Raw genomic sequence first — 18,053 nt, 5'->3', positions numbered from 1 at the left:
TGATCCGGCCGAACAAAAGCTGTTTAGGCATGCGGTGACTCAGCACGCGGGCTGCATGACCCAGCCAACGCAGCCTTGCCTGCCGGAGGAGCTCACCGATGGGACTTTGCCCAGATCTTTCAAGGATTTGTGAGCTCCTCACACAATCCAGCCTGGTTAAATCCAGGATGTATCGTAGGCAGGCCAGCCTAAATGTTTCCAACCAGTGAGTGGTTGGAAACACTTACACACACACACTTACACACACACACTGATACAAACACACTCACACACACACACACTTACACACACACTCACACACTTACACACACACTTATACAAACACACTTACACACACGCACACACACTTACACACACTCACACACACACACTTACACACACACTCACACACACTTACACACACACAAACCTGCGCCTGCGTCTGCGCGTGCATCTGCTGGAAGTCGGCCAGCCGCTGTGGCTTGCCGCCCGCGCTGATGTGGAAGAGGCACATGGACGAGGTGGACGAGGTGGAGGAGGTGGAGGAGGTGGAGAGGCGTCCACACTCGACGCTGGCGCAGCACAGAGCCCGCAGAGCCTCCTCGTGCGTGAGCAGCGAGCGGAAACGGAAGGCGGCCAGACGCTCCGCAAAGGGGAACGGGGGCAGGTCACGCACTCGGCCTGCACGGAGAGAGAGGGAGGTAGAGAGAGATACAGAGAGATACATAGAGAGATACAGGGAGAGAGAGAGATACAGAGAGATATATAGAGATAGGTAGAGAGGTAGAGAGAGATACAGAGAGATATATAGATATGTAGGGCTTGAGTATAGCGCGCCACGCATCCCCCGCCTATGTTGCTATGCAAGCAAGCACAGTACAGTGGGGTGATGTGAGGTAATGGTTGTTGTTGTGACTTTAGGCGAAGTGGGTCGTTAAGGGTTGAAACAGGTGTCAGGGTAGCCGGGCGGACACAGGCCAGTGATTGGCTGGAAAGGTAATTGGGCATTAGCTGGCGTCGCTCCGGCAGCGAAAATAAGGCCACGTGACACGGGGGGGGGGGGGGGGGGGGGCCAGGGGGCGAGCGATAAGCGGGGGGTAGAGATAATTAGGGAGTTTAATTGGTGTGGGGATATAAGCCAGAGCGCAATGGAGAGAAGGGGGTCCTGTACGAGTCGGCGTCGTGGATGGAGCTGCAGTAACGGTGCCTGGAGAGTTGCAGAGCAAGTGATAGTAGAGTAAGGTGTAGAGAGACAGTGTTAGTAGAGTAAAGCACGGAGAGACAGTGGTAGCGAGAACGCAGTGAGTAACCAGAGTAGCCATCCATCGGAAGGATGCAGAGTAGGAGAAACCGTAGAGACGACAAGCGTAGCGATAGTGAGGTAGAGGGCACGGAGAGACGCGGAGCGGAGTGAGGGTACGGAGAGACGCGGAGCGGTGGTGCAGCAGAGAGACGTGGAGCGGAGCGAGGCCGTGCCGAGACGCGGAGCGGTGGCGCGGCGAAGGTGGACTCTAAGAGGCAAATAAAGAGGAGAGAAAGACAACCCTTGTATGAGTCCTACAGATATACAGATAAGTAGAGAGACACAGAGAAAGAAAGTGGAAGTGAGTGAGTGGGTGGGTCAGATACACGGAGACACAGACAGATACATAGAGACAGAGACACACAGAGACACTGAGAGACACAGACATAAATAGAGAGAGACAAACACATCCATCCACTTACCTTGTCACTCACTCACCCCCTCACCCACCCACTCACCCAGCCACTCACCCACTCACTCACCCACCCATCCACTCACCCACCCACTCACCCACCCACCCGTCCGCTCACTCACCCACCCGCCCACTCACCCACCCACCCACTCAAAACTCACCCACCCACTCACTCACTCACCCACCTACCCACCCACCCACTCACCCACCCACACACCGACTCACTGACCCATTCACTCACCCACCCACCCACTCACCCACCCACTGACCCAGTCAATCACCCACCCACTCACCCACCCACTCACCCACCCACTCACCCACCCACACACCCACCCACTGACCCAGTCAATCACCCACCCACTCACCCACCCACTGACCCAGTCAATCACCCACTCACCCACCCACCCACTCACCCACTCACCCACCCACCCACTCACCCACTCACCCACCCACTCACCCACCCACTGACCTAGTCGATCACCCACTCACCCACCCACTCACCCACCCACCCACTCATCCACTCACCCACCCACACACCCACTCACTGACGCAGTCAATCACCCACCCACTCACCCACTCACACACCCACCCACCCACCCACACACCCACCCACCCACCCACTCACCCACCCACCCACCCACCCACTAACCCACTCACCCACTCACCCACCCACCCACCTACTCACCCACCCACTCACCCACCCACTCACCCACCACCCACCCACTCACCCACCCACCCACTCACCCACTCACCCACCCACTCACCCACCCACTCACCCACCCACCCACTCACCCACTAACCCACTCACCCACTCACCCACCCACCCACCTACTCACCCACCCACTCACCCACCCACTCACCCACCCACCCACCCACTCACCCACCCACCCACCCACTCACCCACTCACCCACCCACTCACCCACCCACCCACCCACACACCCACCCACTGACCCAGTCAATCACCCACTCTCCCACCCGGCCCCTCACCTGCCGCGTGAGCAAGCGGTGCCACTGGTGCTGGCGGCGCCGGTGTGCAGACGAAGGGGTAGCGCTGAGGCGAGGAGGCCACCCACCCACTCACCCACCCACCCACTCACCCACCCACCCACTCACCCACCCACTCACCCACTCACTGACCCAGTCAATCACCCACCCACTCACCCACCCACCCACTCACCCACTCACTCACTCACTCACCCATCCACCCACCCACCCACCCACTCACCCACCCACCCACCCACCAACTCACTCACTCACTCACCCACCCACCCACTCACCCACTCACCCACCCACTCACTCACCCACCCAACCACCCACTCACCCACCCACCCACTCACTCACCCACCCACCCACCCACCGACCTACCCACCCACCCACTCACTCACCCACCCACCCACCCACCAACCCACTCACCCACCCACCCACTCTCCCACCCGGCCCCTCACCTGCTGCGTGAGCGAGCGGTGCCACTGGTCGTGGCGGCGCCGTTGGCGTGCAGACGAAGGGGTAGCGCTGCGGCGAGGAGGCCACCAGGTGGTGGAACTGGAGGCGGATCAGCGCCCCGGCGTGCTGAACGGAGACCTCCAGCCAGAGACGCTCCACACACCCCTCCAGCCTGAAGCAACAACAACACAGCCACACACTTATACACTCACTCATACACTCACTTATACACTCACTCATACAGACACTCACTCACACACTCACTTATACACACACTCATACACTCATACACTCATACACTCACTTATACACACACTCACTCATACACTCACTCACTCACTTATACACACACTCACACACTCACTCATACACTCACTCATACACTCACTCACACACTCATACACACACCCCTCCAGTCTGAAGCAGCAACAACACAGCCACACACTCACTCATACACTCACTCATACTGATGAAATTATAGGCATTGACCAGGTGAATAAAGCAGAGATGTAGGTCTTTTTGGAATTCCCTACACCTCTGCTGTAGCAGACAGACACAAAATATGGCATCTGTGCAGGACCGCCCTTTCCTGAAACCACATTGGGGCTCGGCAAGCCTCTCCTCAGCGTGCCTGGCAAGGCGATGTTGAATAATTATTACCAGGACCTTTCCGGGCACACTGAGGAGTGATATGCCCCTGTAGTTGTTACAGTCTGTGCGTTCCCCCTTGTTAAAGAGGGGGACCACCAGGGCATCCTTCCAATCCTGCGGAACCCATCCAGTGGTTCAGACTGTTATTATGATGTCATGTAGGCAGTCTGTGCACAAACGCCACGCTCCCTCAACAGTACTTTCTCAACAGAGGCACCGCAGCCTCAGCAGGGTCATCCCCACTTTGCCCCATGATGTTTTCCAGGACCTCACAGAAATGATCAGAAAATCTGCAAACCTGTTCCTGGGGGTCGGAGATTTGATCACCGTTCTTTCTCCTAATGATGGTAATAGGTGTAGCACTGCACCTATTACCATCTCCTCAGCAACCCGCGACCACCACCCATCCTTGCAGCACCTCACAGCTCTCCGAACTTCCAAGCGAAGGCTGCGGTAAGCCTCCTCATTCTCTGATGTGGGATGCTGTAGACGATGAGAGTGGACCTATCGCTTTTTTTCAGCCAGCCTAAACACCTCCTTTATTAGCCAGGGTCTCTGGGGAGGTCTACATGAGCCACAGTCCTAAACCTCACCCATTTCCCTTGGAAATCAGCTGCAAACGATGATGAAATTCTCGCATGCAACTTCCATCAGCGAGCTGAAACTGGGCCACTATGGGTTTGAATAGGGTCCTGGGTGTACACCCACCAGCGGAGTGGAAGAATGGCAGGTGCATCTTACAGATGACAAGTCGATGGTCAGTGGGAAAATCAGCTCCACGGTAGGTTCTGGTGTCAAGAACATGGGCCCGCATCTGCTGTTCCATCAATATATAGTCCAGTAGATGTTCTTGCTTGGACCTGGCATGCATCCATGATGTTGTGTGGATGCGGCGATGCCAGAACAGCGTGCTGATAATTACAAGTCCATGGGCTGTATAACAGTCTAGCAACCTCATACCGTTGTTATTGAGCTGATCTGGCCCATGCCTTCCAATCACTCCAGCCCAGGTACCAGCATCATGACCAACTCGGGCATTAATGTCACCCAACTCATCGACTTTGCCTGCATCCCTCCATGGATGTTCGTCTTCGGTGGGGGAATAAGTAACCACGACCAGCACTCCTCGCCTCCGGTTGATGGGAAGGCGAGCCCAAAGTAGCCTGGGGCTTACAGCTTCCCACACCTCACCGCCACGCTCCCACGCCCCCTTCATTCTTTGTTCAGAAGAAGAGCCACACCCTGTTGTTTGGCAGTCTCCTGCCCCGAGTGGAGGACTGTCCACCCCTCATGGTGGCAGGAGCCAGAACCAGTCAACCGGACCTTCTGAATACCACAGAGATCCAAGCGGTACCGGTCCAGTTCCCGACAGAGGAGCGGCAGCCTCTCCTCCGCCATGAGCGTTTGAACATTCCACGTGGCTACCCATGGTGGCTTTTTGCTGTTTCTGGAGGAACCCCGAGGGTAAGGATTCAGTGTCCTGGCTCCGCCAAATGGGGTTTGGCCAGGAGATATTCTTTTCGTGGATAGCGTTAATTTATTTGAAGGTGGAGGTGTTACCAGCCCCTTGCACCCATCCAGAGCCCCCTTTGGCCGCTGTGGTGGCTACAAATGCCACGAGAGGAATGGTCTATCAAAATTGGCCCTCCCCCCATGGCACTACTCATCACAGCTTTACCATCCGGCACCAACTCACTCACTCATACACTCACTCACTCATACACTCACTCATACACACTCACTCATACACTCACTCACTTATACACTCACTCATACTTACACACTCACTCATACACTCACTCACTCATACACTCAATCACACATAGTCACTCATACAACACTCACACATACACTAACTCATACATACAGTCACTCGCACAGACACTCATACATGCACTCACACACTCACTCATATCTCACTCATACACTCACTCATACAGTCACTTACACAGACACTCACATACTCATAAAGACACTCCATGTCTCTCTCTCTCTCTCCGTGTCTCTCTCAATGACTCTCCATGTCTCTCTTTCTCCGTGTCTCTATCTGTGACTCTCCGTGTCTCTCTGTCTGTGTCTCTCCCCATGTCTCTCTCCATCTCTCCATGTCTCTCTCTCCGTGTCTCTCTCTACGTGACTCTCCGTGTCTCTCTCCATCACTCCGTGTCTCTCTCCGTGTCTTTCTCTCCGTGACTCTCCATGTCTCTCCCCATGTCTCTCTCCATCTCTCTGTGTCTCTCTCTCCGTGACTCTCTGTGTCTCTCCCCATGTCTCCGTGTCTCTCTCTCCGTGTCTGTCCGTGTCTCTCTCTCCGTGTCTCTCTCTCCTTGACTCTCCGTGTCTCTCCGTGTCTCTCTCTGTGACTCTCCGTGTCTCTCCCCATGTCTTTCTCCATCTCTCCGTGTCTCTCTCTCTCCGTGACTCTCCGTGTCTCTCCGTGTCTGTCCGTGTCTCTCTCCCCATGTCTCTCTCCATCTCTCCGTGTCTCTCTCTCCGTGTCTCTCCCCGTGTCTCTCTCCATCTCTCCCTCCGTGTCTCTCTCTCCGTGACTCTCCGTGTCTGTCCGTGTCTCTCTCTCCGTGTCTCTCTCTCCGTATCTCTCTCTCCGTGTCTCTCCGTGTCTCTCCGTGTCTCTCTCTCCGTGTCTCTCTCTCCGTGTCTCTCTCGTGACTCTCCGTATCTCTCCGTGTCTCTCCCCTTGTCCCTCTCCGTCTCACCCGGCTCTGCCCATGAGTGCTCCCACGCGTGCCGTCACGCGCGCTCGCATCTCCCCGCCGCCGCCGCCACCGCCCTCCGCCGCGACCCCCAGTCCAGCGGCCGTGCGGAGTGGTGGTGGCAAGGATGGTGGTGGCGAGGATGGTGGTGGTGCCGATGGTGGTGGCGAGGGTGGTGGTGGTGGCACGCAGTCGAGCGCGAGGGAGTGGAGCAGCGCCGCCTCAGCGTCCCGGCGCGCCGACGCGGCACGTGCGACACGAGCGGCAAAGCGGCGAGGGTCCTCAGCGTGGAACGCCACCAACACGCGGGGCAACCAGGCACGGTGGGAGGGGGGGGCACCTGGGGGAGGGGGTGGGTGGGTGAGTCGGGGAGTGGGTGGGTCAGTGAGTGACTGGGTGAGTGAGTGGGTGGGTGAGTGGGTGAGTGAGTGGGTGAGTGTGTGGGTGAGTGAGTGGGTGAGTGGGTGTGTGGGTGAGTGAGTGGATGAGTGAGTGAGTGGGTGAGTGGGTGGTTGAGTAGGTGGGTGGGTGGGTGTGTGGGTGAGTGAGTGGGTGTGTGGGTGTGTGGGTGAGTGAGTGGATGAGTGAGTGAGTGGGTGTGTGGGTGAGTGGGTGGTTGAGTAGGTGGGTGGGCGGGTGTGTGGGTGAGTGAGTGGGTGAGCGAGTGAAGGGTGCTGTGATATGAAACAGTGATTCATTGATTATATTATCAATCGATCGATCAAGTGATGGATCGAGGGCCGCTGGATTGGCTCACCCTTGAGGGCCAAGCGGACACGGCCGCTGGCATCGGCACGCTGCACCAGGTAGAGCCGCGTAGAGTGGTCGTAGTCCAGCACCCCCACGGACAGCCAAGACATCGCTACAAGACACAGGCAGAGAGACACGGTGAGAGAGAGACACGGTGCGAGAGAGACACGGTGAGAGAGACACGGTAAGAGTGAGACAGAGACAAGGTAAGAGACAGTGATGTATCATAGTCCAGCACCCCCACGGACAGCCAAGACAACGGAGGGCAGAGGAGCGACGCTCACAACAACGAGCGGAGCGCCGGGTAGCTAAACCACAGCAAGTTGGCACAGTAGGGGGCACAGGTGGTGCATCAGCCAGTCATCTCAGTCAGTCGACCCGTGGCACCTGGGTCTGCCCTGTGACCTCCTGCCAGCGGTCGTTCGACACTTCACGTGGCATCAAGGTGCACATGGCCTGGCACAAGCGTCGTGGTGACGTCACCGCCACTTAGCGGCGAATGACGGTTGTTGTTGTTGTGTCTTTCTGTCTGTCTGTGTCCATCCTCACCGGATTTTCTCTTCTCGTCCAATGGGAGGAAAGCCCGGGCCGGAACCGGCTTGCGGAGTCCGGATTCCAAATCCAGGCCCAGGGAGAGCCACTCCTCCGGAGTTCGACATTCACTCTCCTCATCGTCAAACACCTGCAGAGACATACAGGCATAGGCAAAGATCCCCAGTGTAGCCTCAACAGACTGTCGGGGCAAGTGCTGTTACACTCACACACTCACCTACTCACTCCCCCACCCACTCACTCCCCCACCCACTCATTCCCCCACCCACTCACCTCCCCACCCACTCACTCAACCACCCACTCACCCACACATCCACTCACCCACTCACCCATCCACTCACCCACTCACTCACCCACTCACCCACACACTCACCCACCTACTCACTCACCCACTCACCCACCCACTCACCCACCCACTCACCCTTCTCATCGTCAAACATCTCCACACAGAATGTCTGTGTATGTCTGTGTCTCTGTGTGTGTCTCTCCCTCTGTGGCTGTGTGTGTGTTTCTGTGTGTGGCTGTGTCTCTGTGTGTTTCTCTCTCTGTGTCTCTGTGTGTGTCTCTGTGTGTGTGTGTCTGTGTCTCTGCGTGTGTGTGTGTGTGTCTGTGTCTCTGTGTGTATCTCTCTGTCTCTGCGTGTATGTGTGTCTGTGTGTCTCTCTCTGTCTCTCCCTGTGTCTCTGCGTATGTGTCTCTCTGTGTGCGTGTCTCTGTCTGTGTCTCTCTGTGTCTCTGCGTATGTGTCTCTCTGTGTGTGTGTCTCTGTCTCTCTGTGTCTCTGCATGTGTGTGTCTCTCTGTCTGTGTGTGTCTCTCTCTGTGTCTCTCTGTGTGTGTCTCTGTCTGTGTCTCTCTGTGTCTCTCCGTGTCTCTCTGTGTCTCCCGGTCACCTCGAGCGGCAGGAATGGGGGGTATCCGCCGCTCCCTGCCCCCCTCATAGCTCTGTACACCGCACGGGGTGCCACGGGGAGCAGCGGCGTCGTCGCCTCCACGCCAACCTCACTCAGCAGAGTCTCCAGCCGCTGGGACTGGAACTCTCTACGCCTCCTGTAGGACACAGCAGCATCACCATCATCATCACCACAACGACCATCCTCATCACTATCACCATCGTCACCATAACCACGATCATCACCACTACCATCATTACCATCATCACTATCATCATCATGACCATCACAACTACCATCATCACCTCTACGCCCACGGTCAACAACAACAACAACCGCCATTCGCCACTAAGTAGCGGTGACGTCACCACGACGCTTGTGCCAGGCCATGTGCACATTGAGGCCACATGAAGTATCAAACGCCCGCTGGCAGGAGGCCACGGGGCAGACCCAGGTGCCATGGGTCGACTGACTAAGATGACTGGCCGATGCACCACCTGTGCCCCCTACTGTGCCAACTTGCTTTGTTTTAGCCGCCCGGCGCTCCACTCGTTGTTGTGAGCGTCGCTCCTCCGCCCCCCGTTGTTGTTGGAGGGTGACTGCCTCCAACTGCCCAGTAGCGTCCTTCACGAGCCTCCTCCACAGAGGACACCGCTGGTACCAGTCACCGGCAAGTCCACTCAGCTCCACATCATCATGTACCACATCACTCTATCTCTTCTCTAGCGTGTGCCATGTCCGTTTAGCCCCCTCTATCCGGTCGAACGAAAGCTGTTTAGGCATGTGGTGATTGGGCATGCGGGCTACATGATCCAGACAATGCAGCCTTGCCTGCCGGAGGAGCTCACCGATGGGACTTTATCAAGATCTTTTAAGGATTTGTGAGCTCCTCACACAATCCAGCCTGGTTAAACCCAGGATGGATCGTAGGCAGGCCAGCTTAAATGTTTCAAACTGGCGAAGTAGTTCAATTAGGGTGGTACACGTTTTGCAAGCGTAGAGAAGGGAGGGAATGACTGTGGCCAAGAAGACCTGAAGCTTCATGTGGAGTGACAGACCAGGTAGCTTCCACACAGCGTTACACAACCGATGAAAAGATAATGCCGCTCGACTAATTCGGAGTGAGACCTCTGATGTCAAACCAGAGCCGCTCATGAGCACACTGCCCAGGTATGGGAAACTCTCCACTCTCTCCACAACTGCCCCATCACCAATTGAGTTATGGTGGTGGAGTGTCTGACGGTACAAAATACCCAGGCAGGTGATTCATTTTGGTGGGGCTGATGGTAAGGCACCGTATATCAATGCTGTGTGCAAAAATCCCAGTGGAATGCAAGCCAAACAATAACAACCATAACATAATATAGATTAAAAGCATCAGTCTTACTCTGTACTACAACAAACAAATATGGCTAAACCAAAACGTTTTCGAAATCACTAAAATTAAGCTATAAAAACAATGTAACAGTGATCATAGGAACTGTTACATTGTTTTTATAGCTTTATTTTGGTCATCAAATCTGAATACCTGTTCCTGGAGGTCAGAGATTGCATCACCGTTCTTTCCCATAACGATGGTAATAGGTGTGGCGCTGCAAGTTACTTTTTGATGGAGTTAAAGAGCGATGTGTGATCGTGGGCCACTGAGGCAGACTCCATCTCCTCAGCAACCCGTGACCACCACCCATCCTTGCAGCGCCTCACGGCTCTCCAAACTTCGGAGTGAAGGCTGCGGTAAGCCTCCTCATTCTCTGACGTGGGATGCTGTAGACCATGAGAATGGGCCTGTCGCTTTTTCTCAGCCAGCGAGGGTCTTTGGGGAGGTCTGGACCGTTTACCCAATTGCAGCCATTGCAGCTGCATGACCCACAATCCTAAACCTCGCCCATTTCCCCTCGACATCAGGAGGAGTGGGGGACGATGCTAACCCCAGCCTAAAGCAATGATGAAATTCTCGTTTGCAACTATCAACAGCAAGCTGAGACTAGGTCACCATGGGTTTGAATAGGGTCCTGGGTGTACACCCACCACCGGAGTGGAAGAATGGCAGGTGCATCTTACAGATGACAAGTCGATGGTCAGTGGGCAAATCAGCTCCACGGTACATCCTGGTATCAAGGACATGGGCCTGCATCCACTGTTCCGTCACTTGGACCCAGCATGCATCCATGATGTTGTGTGGATGCGCCGATGCCGGAACAGCGTGTTGGTAATTACAAGACCATGGGCTGCACAGAAATATAGCAGCCTCCTACCATTGTTATTGAGCTGATCTGGCCCATGCCCTCCAATCACTCCAGACCAGGTGCCAGCATCATGACCAACTCGGGCATTGAAGTGACCCAACAAGATGACTCTATCCCGAGGGGCCACTTTAGCCAGCACCTGTGACAGGAGGTCATAGAAGGCATCTGACTCATCAGCCTTGCCTGCATCTCGCCACTGATGTTCATCTTCGGTGGGGGCATAAGTAACCACGACCACCATTCCTCGCCTCTGGTTGATGGGAAGGCGAGCCCAAAGTAGCCTGTGGCTTACAGCTTCCCACACCTCACCGCCACGCTCCCACGCCCCCTTCATTCTTTTGTTCAGAAGAAAAGCCACTCCCTGTTGTTTGGCAGTCTCCTGCCCCGAGTAGAGGACTGTCCACCCCTCATGGTGGCAGGAGCCAGAGCCGGTCCACCGGACCTCCTGAATACCACAGAGATTTATGCGGAACGGGTCCAGCTCCCGACAGAGTAGCAGCCTCTCCTCCGCAGTGAGCGTTCGACATGGCCACCTGCAGTGGCTTTTGCGGTTTCTGGAGGAACCCCGAGGAAAAAGATTCAGTCTCCTGGCTCCACCAAATGGGGTTTGGCCAAGAGATATTCTTTTCGTGGATAGTGTTAATGTATTTGAAGGTGGAGGGGTGACCAGTCCCTCGCACCCGTTCAGAGCCCCCTTTGGCCACTGTGGTGGCTACAAACGCCATGAGGGGAATGACCAATCTAAATTTGCCCTCCCCCCATGGCAATGCTGCTCACCGCAGCGTTGCCGTCAGGCACCAACGAAGAGGTAGGGGGTTGTTTTATCGGACACTCATGATCACCATCATCACTACCCCCATCAGCACCATCACCCGTACCACCACCCCTACCACCCTCACCACCACAACACCCACCACCACCACACCCACCACCACCGCCACCACCATGACCACCACCTCCACCACCTCCACCATCACCACCACCGCCACCACCCCCACCACTCCCACCACCCCGACCACCACCACCCCCTCCAAACCCACCACCCCCACCACCCCGACCACCCCCACCATCACACCACCCCCACCACCACCCCCACCACCACGACCATCACTACCCCCATCAGCACTATCACCCGCACCACCACCCATACCACCCACACCACCACAACACCCACCACACCCACCACCCCCACCGCTACCACCATGACCACCACCTCAACCATCACCACCACCCCCACCACCACCACCCTCACCACCGCCACCACCACCACCCCACCCCCACCACCACCACCACCCCACCACCACCCCCACCACCACCCCCACACCAACACCCCCACCACCACCCCCACCACCCCACCACCCCCACCACCACCGCCCCCACCACCACCACCCCACCACCCCCACCACCCCACCACCCTCTCCACCACCACCCCCACACCCCACCATCACTCCCACCACCACCCCACCATCACCACACCCCCACCACCACCACCACCACCACCCCCACACCAACACCCCCACCACCACCACCACCCCCACCACCCCACCACCCCTACCACCCCACCACCCCCACCACCCCACCACCACCACCCCCACCATCACTCCCACCACCACCCCCACCATCACCACACCCCCACCACCACACCCACCGCCCCCACCACCACCCCCACCATCACCCCCACCACCACCCCCACCACCACCGCCCCCACCACCACCCCCACCACCACCCCCACCACCCCCACCACCACCACCCCACCACCACCCCACCACACCCACCACCACCTCCACCACCCCCACCACCACTGCCCCCACCACCACCACCACCCCACCACACCCCCACCACCCCACCACCACCACCATCCCCACACCACCACCCCCACCATCACCACACCCACCACCACTCCCACCACCCCCACCACCACCCCCACCCCCCCACCACCACCCCCACCACCACCACCACCACCCCCACCCCCCCACCACCACCCCACCACCACCCCCACCACCACCCCCACCACCACCACCACCCCCACCACCACCACCACCCCCCCTTACCTCTCCACCTGCAGGCGTCTGGGGCAGTCTCCAGGTGGCTGTGTGAGTGCCACCTGCAGCTTGGGTTGGAAGCGTCGCTCAGTGAAGTCTGCGGCAGCCACCCTGGCGGTGGTGACTCCCACCACGACCCCCTCCTCCTCCTCTTCCTCCTCCACCTCCTTCCCATCCACCTCCACCTCCAAATCCATCGTCAGAGGCGGCAGCAGCGAGCCAACTATGGCAGAGCAGCCACGAAGGTGGGAGATGAGAGAGAAGGACAGGGGGCGTCTCTGCATTGACTGGGTCACGTAGCCCGCACGGCACGGGCTGGAGAAGAGGTGGAGCTGATGGGTGAGTTAGTGAGTGGGTGAGTGGGTGGGTGAATGGGTGGGTGAGTTAGTGAGTGGGTGAGTTAGTGAGTGGGTAAGTGAGTGGGTGGGTGGGTGAGTTAGTGAGTGGGTGGGTGAGTTAGTGAGTGGGTGAGTTAGTGAGTGGGTAAGTAAGTGAGTGGGTGAGTAGGTGGGTGATTTAGTGAGTGAGTTGGTGAGTGGGTGAGTTAATGAGTGGGTGAGTTAGTGAGTGGGTGAGTGAGGGGGTGAGTTAGTGAGTGGGTAAGTAAGTGAGTGGGTGGGTGAGTAGGTGGGTGATTTAGTGAGTGAGTTAGTGAGTGGGTGAGTTAATGAGTGGGTGAGTTAGTGAGTGGGTGAGTGAGGGGGTGAGTTAGTGAGTGGGTAAGTTAGTGTGTCGGTGAGTGAGGGGGTGAGTTAGTGAGTGGGTGAGTTAGTGAGTGGGTGAGTGGGTGGGTGAGTTAGTGAGTGGGTGAGTTAGTGAGTGGGTAAGTAAGTGAGTGGGTGGGTGAGTGGGTGGGTGAGTTAGTGAGTGGGTGAGTTAGTGAGTGGGTAAGTAAGTGAGTGGGTGGGTGAGTGGGTGGGTGAGTTAGTGAATGCTTGAGTGAGTGGGTGAGTGAGTTCGTGAGTTAGTTAGAAAGTGGGTGGGTGGGTGAGTTAGTGAGTGTTTGAGTTAATGAGTGGGTGAGTTAGTGAGTGGGTAAGTGAGTGGGTGGGTGGGTGAGTTAGTGAATGCTTGAGTGAGTGGGTGAGTGAGTTCGGGAGTTAGTTAGAAAGTGGGTGGGTGGGTGAGTGAGTTAGTGAGTGTTTGAGTTAATGAGTGGGTGAGTTAGTGGGTGGGTGAGTTAATGAGTGGGTGAGTTAGTGGGTGGGTGAGTGAGTGGGTGAATGGCACGGGCTAGAGAAGAGTGGACTTGCCAATGACTGGTCCCAGCGGTGTCAAGATCGGCCTCTGTGTGTGCGTGTCTCTGCGCGTGCGTGTCTCTGCGTGTGCGTGTCTCTCTTTGTCTCTCTGAGTGTGCGTGTCTCTGTGTGTGTCTCACCGCAGGGTGTGTGTCTGTGCGTGGTTGTTGTTCCCAGCAACGCGTGTCGGCCTTGTGACGTCCGTGGGACATCCTGAAACAGCGACGGGACAGCACAGACATACAACCACCACCTGCACCATCACCGACACCACCACCACCTACACCACCACCTACACCACCTATACCACCACCTACACCATCTCCACCAATACAACCACCACCTACACCATCGCCACCACCAATACACAACAACAACAACCGCCATTCGCCACTAAGTGGCGGTGACGTCACCACGACACTTGTGCCAGGCATTGTGCACCTTGAGGCCACGTGAAGTGTCGAACGCCCGCTGGCAAGAGGTCACGGGGCAGACCCAGGTGCCATGGGTCGACTGACTGAGATGACCGAGATGACTGGCTGATGCACCACCTGTGCCCCCTACTGTGCCAACTTGCTGTGCTTTAGCCACCACCAATACAACCACCACCTACACAACCACCGCCTACACCACCACCACCTACAGCACCTATACCAACCACCAATACAACCACCACCTACACAACCACTGCCTACATCACCAACTACACCATTATTATTTACACCACCTCCTACACCACCACCTACACAACCACCTACACCATCACTAACACCACCACCTACACCATCACCACCACCACCTACAACACCACCTACAACACCTATACCAAGCACCAACACCATCACCACCACGTACACCATCACCACCACCATCACCACCTACACTACCACCACCACTGACACCGCCACCACCTACACCACCACCACCACCTACACCACCTATACTACCTACACCACCACCTACACCATGATGGTGGTGGTGATGGTGGTGATTATGTGTGGTGGTGGTGATGATTGCGTGTGGTAGTGGTGATGATTATGTGTGGTGGTGATTGTGTGTGGTGGTGATGGTGGTGGTGATGGTGGTAGTGATGGTGACGGTGGTGACAGTGGTGATGGTGGTGACGGTGGTGGCAGTGGTGATGACGGTGGTGGTGGTGACGGAGGTGATGGTGGTTATGGTGACCGTGGTGATGGTGGTGATGGTGGTGGTGACGGTGGTGGTGACGGTGATGGTGGTGACATTGGTGGTGATGGTGGTGGTGACGGTGGTGATGGTGACGGTGGTGGTGACGGTGGTGATGGTGACGGTGGTGACTGTGGTGGTGACAGTGGTGGTGACGGTGGTGGTGACGGTGGTGATCGTGACGGTGGTGACGGTGGTGGTGACGGTGGTGGTGACGGTGGCGGTGACGGTGGTGGTGACAGTGGTGATGGTGGTGAAGGTGGTGAAGGTGGTGACAGTGGTGACGGTGGTGCTGCTGCTGCTGCTGCTGCTGTTGCTGTTCTAACGTCCTGACCCAAATCCCAACTCTACCGGACGTCTCATCATAAAGAGCTTCATGGACCATCAGATTTCTCTGGCTGCAGTATAACAAAATAAACTAAAATGTCGCGCTGTTCCGGCAACGACCGAGGCCACGTACCCCGCAGGAGACTCCGGCGTTCTGGGGGAGAGCCACCGCGGAGAAACATCCCACGGGAGACTCGGAGACACGCGGACAGGGAGACAGCGTCCCCTCCATCACGCACCTTGGCCGCCTGAGACAACGGGGACACGCACAGAGACACGGGAACATTGAGACATGGAAACACGGAGACACGAAGACACGGAGACATGGAGGGACGGGGAGACGGAGACATGGATACACCATCACCACCCACAATCACCATCACCACCACCATCACCACCACCATCATCACCACCATCACCACCAACACCACCATCACCATCACCACCATCAACATCACCATCACCACCACCATCACCACCACCACCATCATCACCACCACCATCACCACCACCACCATCACCACCACCATCACCACCATCACCATCAACACCATCACCACCACCATCACCACCACCACCATCACCACCATCACCACCACCATCACCACCATCACCACCACCATCACCACCATCACCATCATCACCACCATCACCACCACCATCACCACCACCACCATCACCACCATCACCACCATCACCACCACCACCATCACCACCACCACCATCACCACCATCACCACCATCACCACCACCATCACCACCACCATCACCACCATCACCATCACCACCATCACCACCACCATCACCACCATCAACACCATCACCATCAACATCATCACCACCATCACCACCACCATCACCACCACCACCACCATCACCACCATCACCACCACCACCATCACCACCACCATCACCACCATCACCACCACCACCATCACTACCACCATCACCACCATCACCACCATCACCACCACCATCATCACCACCACCATCAACACCATCACCATCATCACCACCACCACCATCACCACCACCATCACCACCATCACCATCACCACCATCACCACCACCACCATCACCACCACCACCATCACCACCACCATCACCACCATCACCACCATCAGCACCACCACCATCACCACCACCATCACCACCACCATCACCACCACCATCACCGCCACCATCACCACCACCACCACCATCACCACCGTCACCATCACCACCATCACCACCATCACCGCCACCATCACCACCACCATCACCACCATCACAACCACCACCAGCACCATCACCACCATCACCACCACCACCATCACACCACCACCATCATCACCACCATCACCACCATCACCACCACCATCACCACCATCACCATCACCCCATCACCACCATCACCACCATCACCATCAATACCATCACCACCACCACCATCATCACCATCACCACCACCACCACCATCATCACCATCACCACCATCACCACCATCACCATCACCACCACCATCACCACCATCACCACCACCATCACCACCACCATCACCACCACCACCATCACACCACCACCATCATCACCACCATCACCACCATCACCACCACCATCACCACCATCACCATCACCCCATCACCACCATCACCACCATCACCACCACCACCACCATCATCATCACCATCACCACCACCATCACCACCACCACCACCATCAACACCATCATCACCACCATCACCATCATCACCACCATCACAACCACCACCACCTCAACACCATCATCACCACCATCACCATCATCACCACCATCACCATCATCACCACCACCACCATCACCACCATCACCACCATCACCACCACCATCATCACCACCACCATCACCATCATCATCACCACCACCATCACCATCACCACCACCATCATCACCACCACCACCATCACCATCACCACCACCATCACCATCATCACCACCATCACCACCACCATCACCACCATCACCACCACCACCATCATCACCATCACCACCATCATCACCATCACCACCATCACCACCACCATCACCACCATCACCACCACCACCACCACCATCATCATCACCATCACCATCACCACCACCACCATCACCACTTTACCTGAGCTGGGGGTGACCACTTTAGCCGTCTCCTCGTAACGACGAGCTACAATAACGTTATACTACAACTAGTAACAACAACAACAGCCATGACAACAACAACAACAACTTCTACGATAGAGAAGCTCACGGTTAGAAGGGAACGTCTCAAAACGTTGAAAGTTAAAACGACAACGGGCGCGTTGCTAGGAGACCGAACGCT

General features: G+C 56.6%; 1 protein-coding gene across 1 annotated transcript in view; it reads right to left on the bottom strand.

Moving 5' to 3' along the window:
* Positions 1 to 18,053, bottom strand: part of LOC133359753 (dynein axonemal heavy chain 1-like) — an 88,261-nt gene extending 70,208 nt beyond the window's left edge. Inside the window, exons 1-10 of the mRNA XM_061578273.1 lie at positions 17,853 to 18,053; positions 15,869 to 15,983; positions 14,364 to 14,436; positions 12,995 to 13,208; positions 8,698 to 8,854; positions 7,803 to 7,935; positions 7,261 to 7,365; positions 6,507 to 6,843; positions 3,141 to 3,310; positions 410 to 660 (exon numbers count right to left, since the gene is read on the bottom strand). Of these exons, the coding sequence (XP_061434257.1) occupies positions 410 to 660; positions 3,141 to 3,310; positions 6,507 to 6,843; positions 7,261 to 7,365; positions 7,803 to 7,935; positions 8,698 to 8,854; positions 12,995 to 13,208; positions 14,364 to 14,436; positions 15,869 to 15,967 (1,539 nt within the window). The 5' untranslated portion in view covers positions 15,968 to 15,983; positions 17,853 to 18,053. The remainder of the gene's footprint in view (positions 1 to 409; positions 661 to 3,140; positions 3,311 to 6,506; positions 6,844 to 7,260; positions 7,366 to 7,802; positions 7,936 to 8,697; positions 8,855 to 12,994; positions 13,209 to 14,363; positions 14,437 to 15,868; positions 15,984 to 17,852) is intronic.

Source organism: Lethenteron reissneri, chromosome 66, assembly GCF_015708825.2.
Source record: "Lethenteron reissneri isolate LAM-NWPU_2019-01 chromosome 66, ASM1570882v1, whole genome shotgun sequence".
NCBI classification, from domain to species: Eukaryota; Metazoa; Chordata; class Hyperoartia; order Petromyzontiformes; family Petromyzontidae; genus Lethenteron; species Lethenteron reissneri.
Note: the sequence above shows the minus strand (reverse complement) of the source record. Positions and strands in the feature narration are given on the sequence as shown.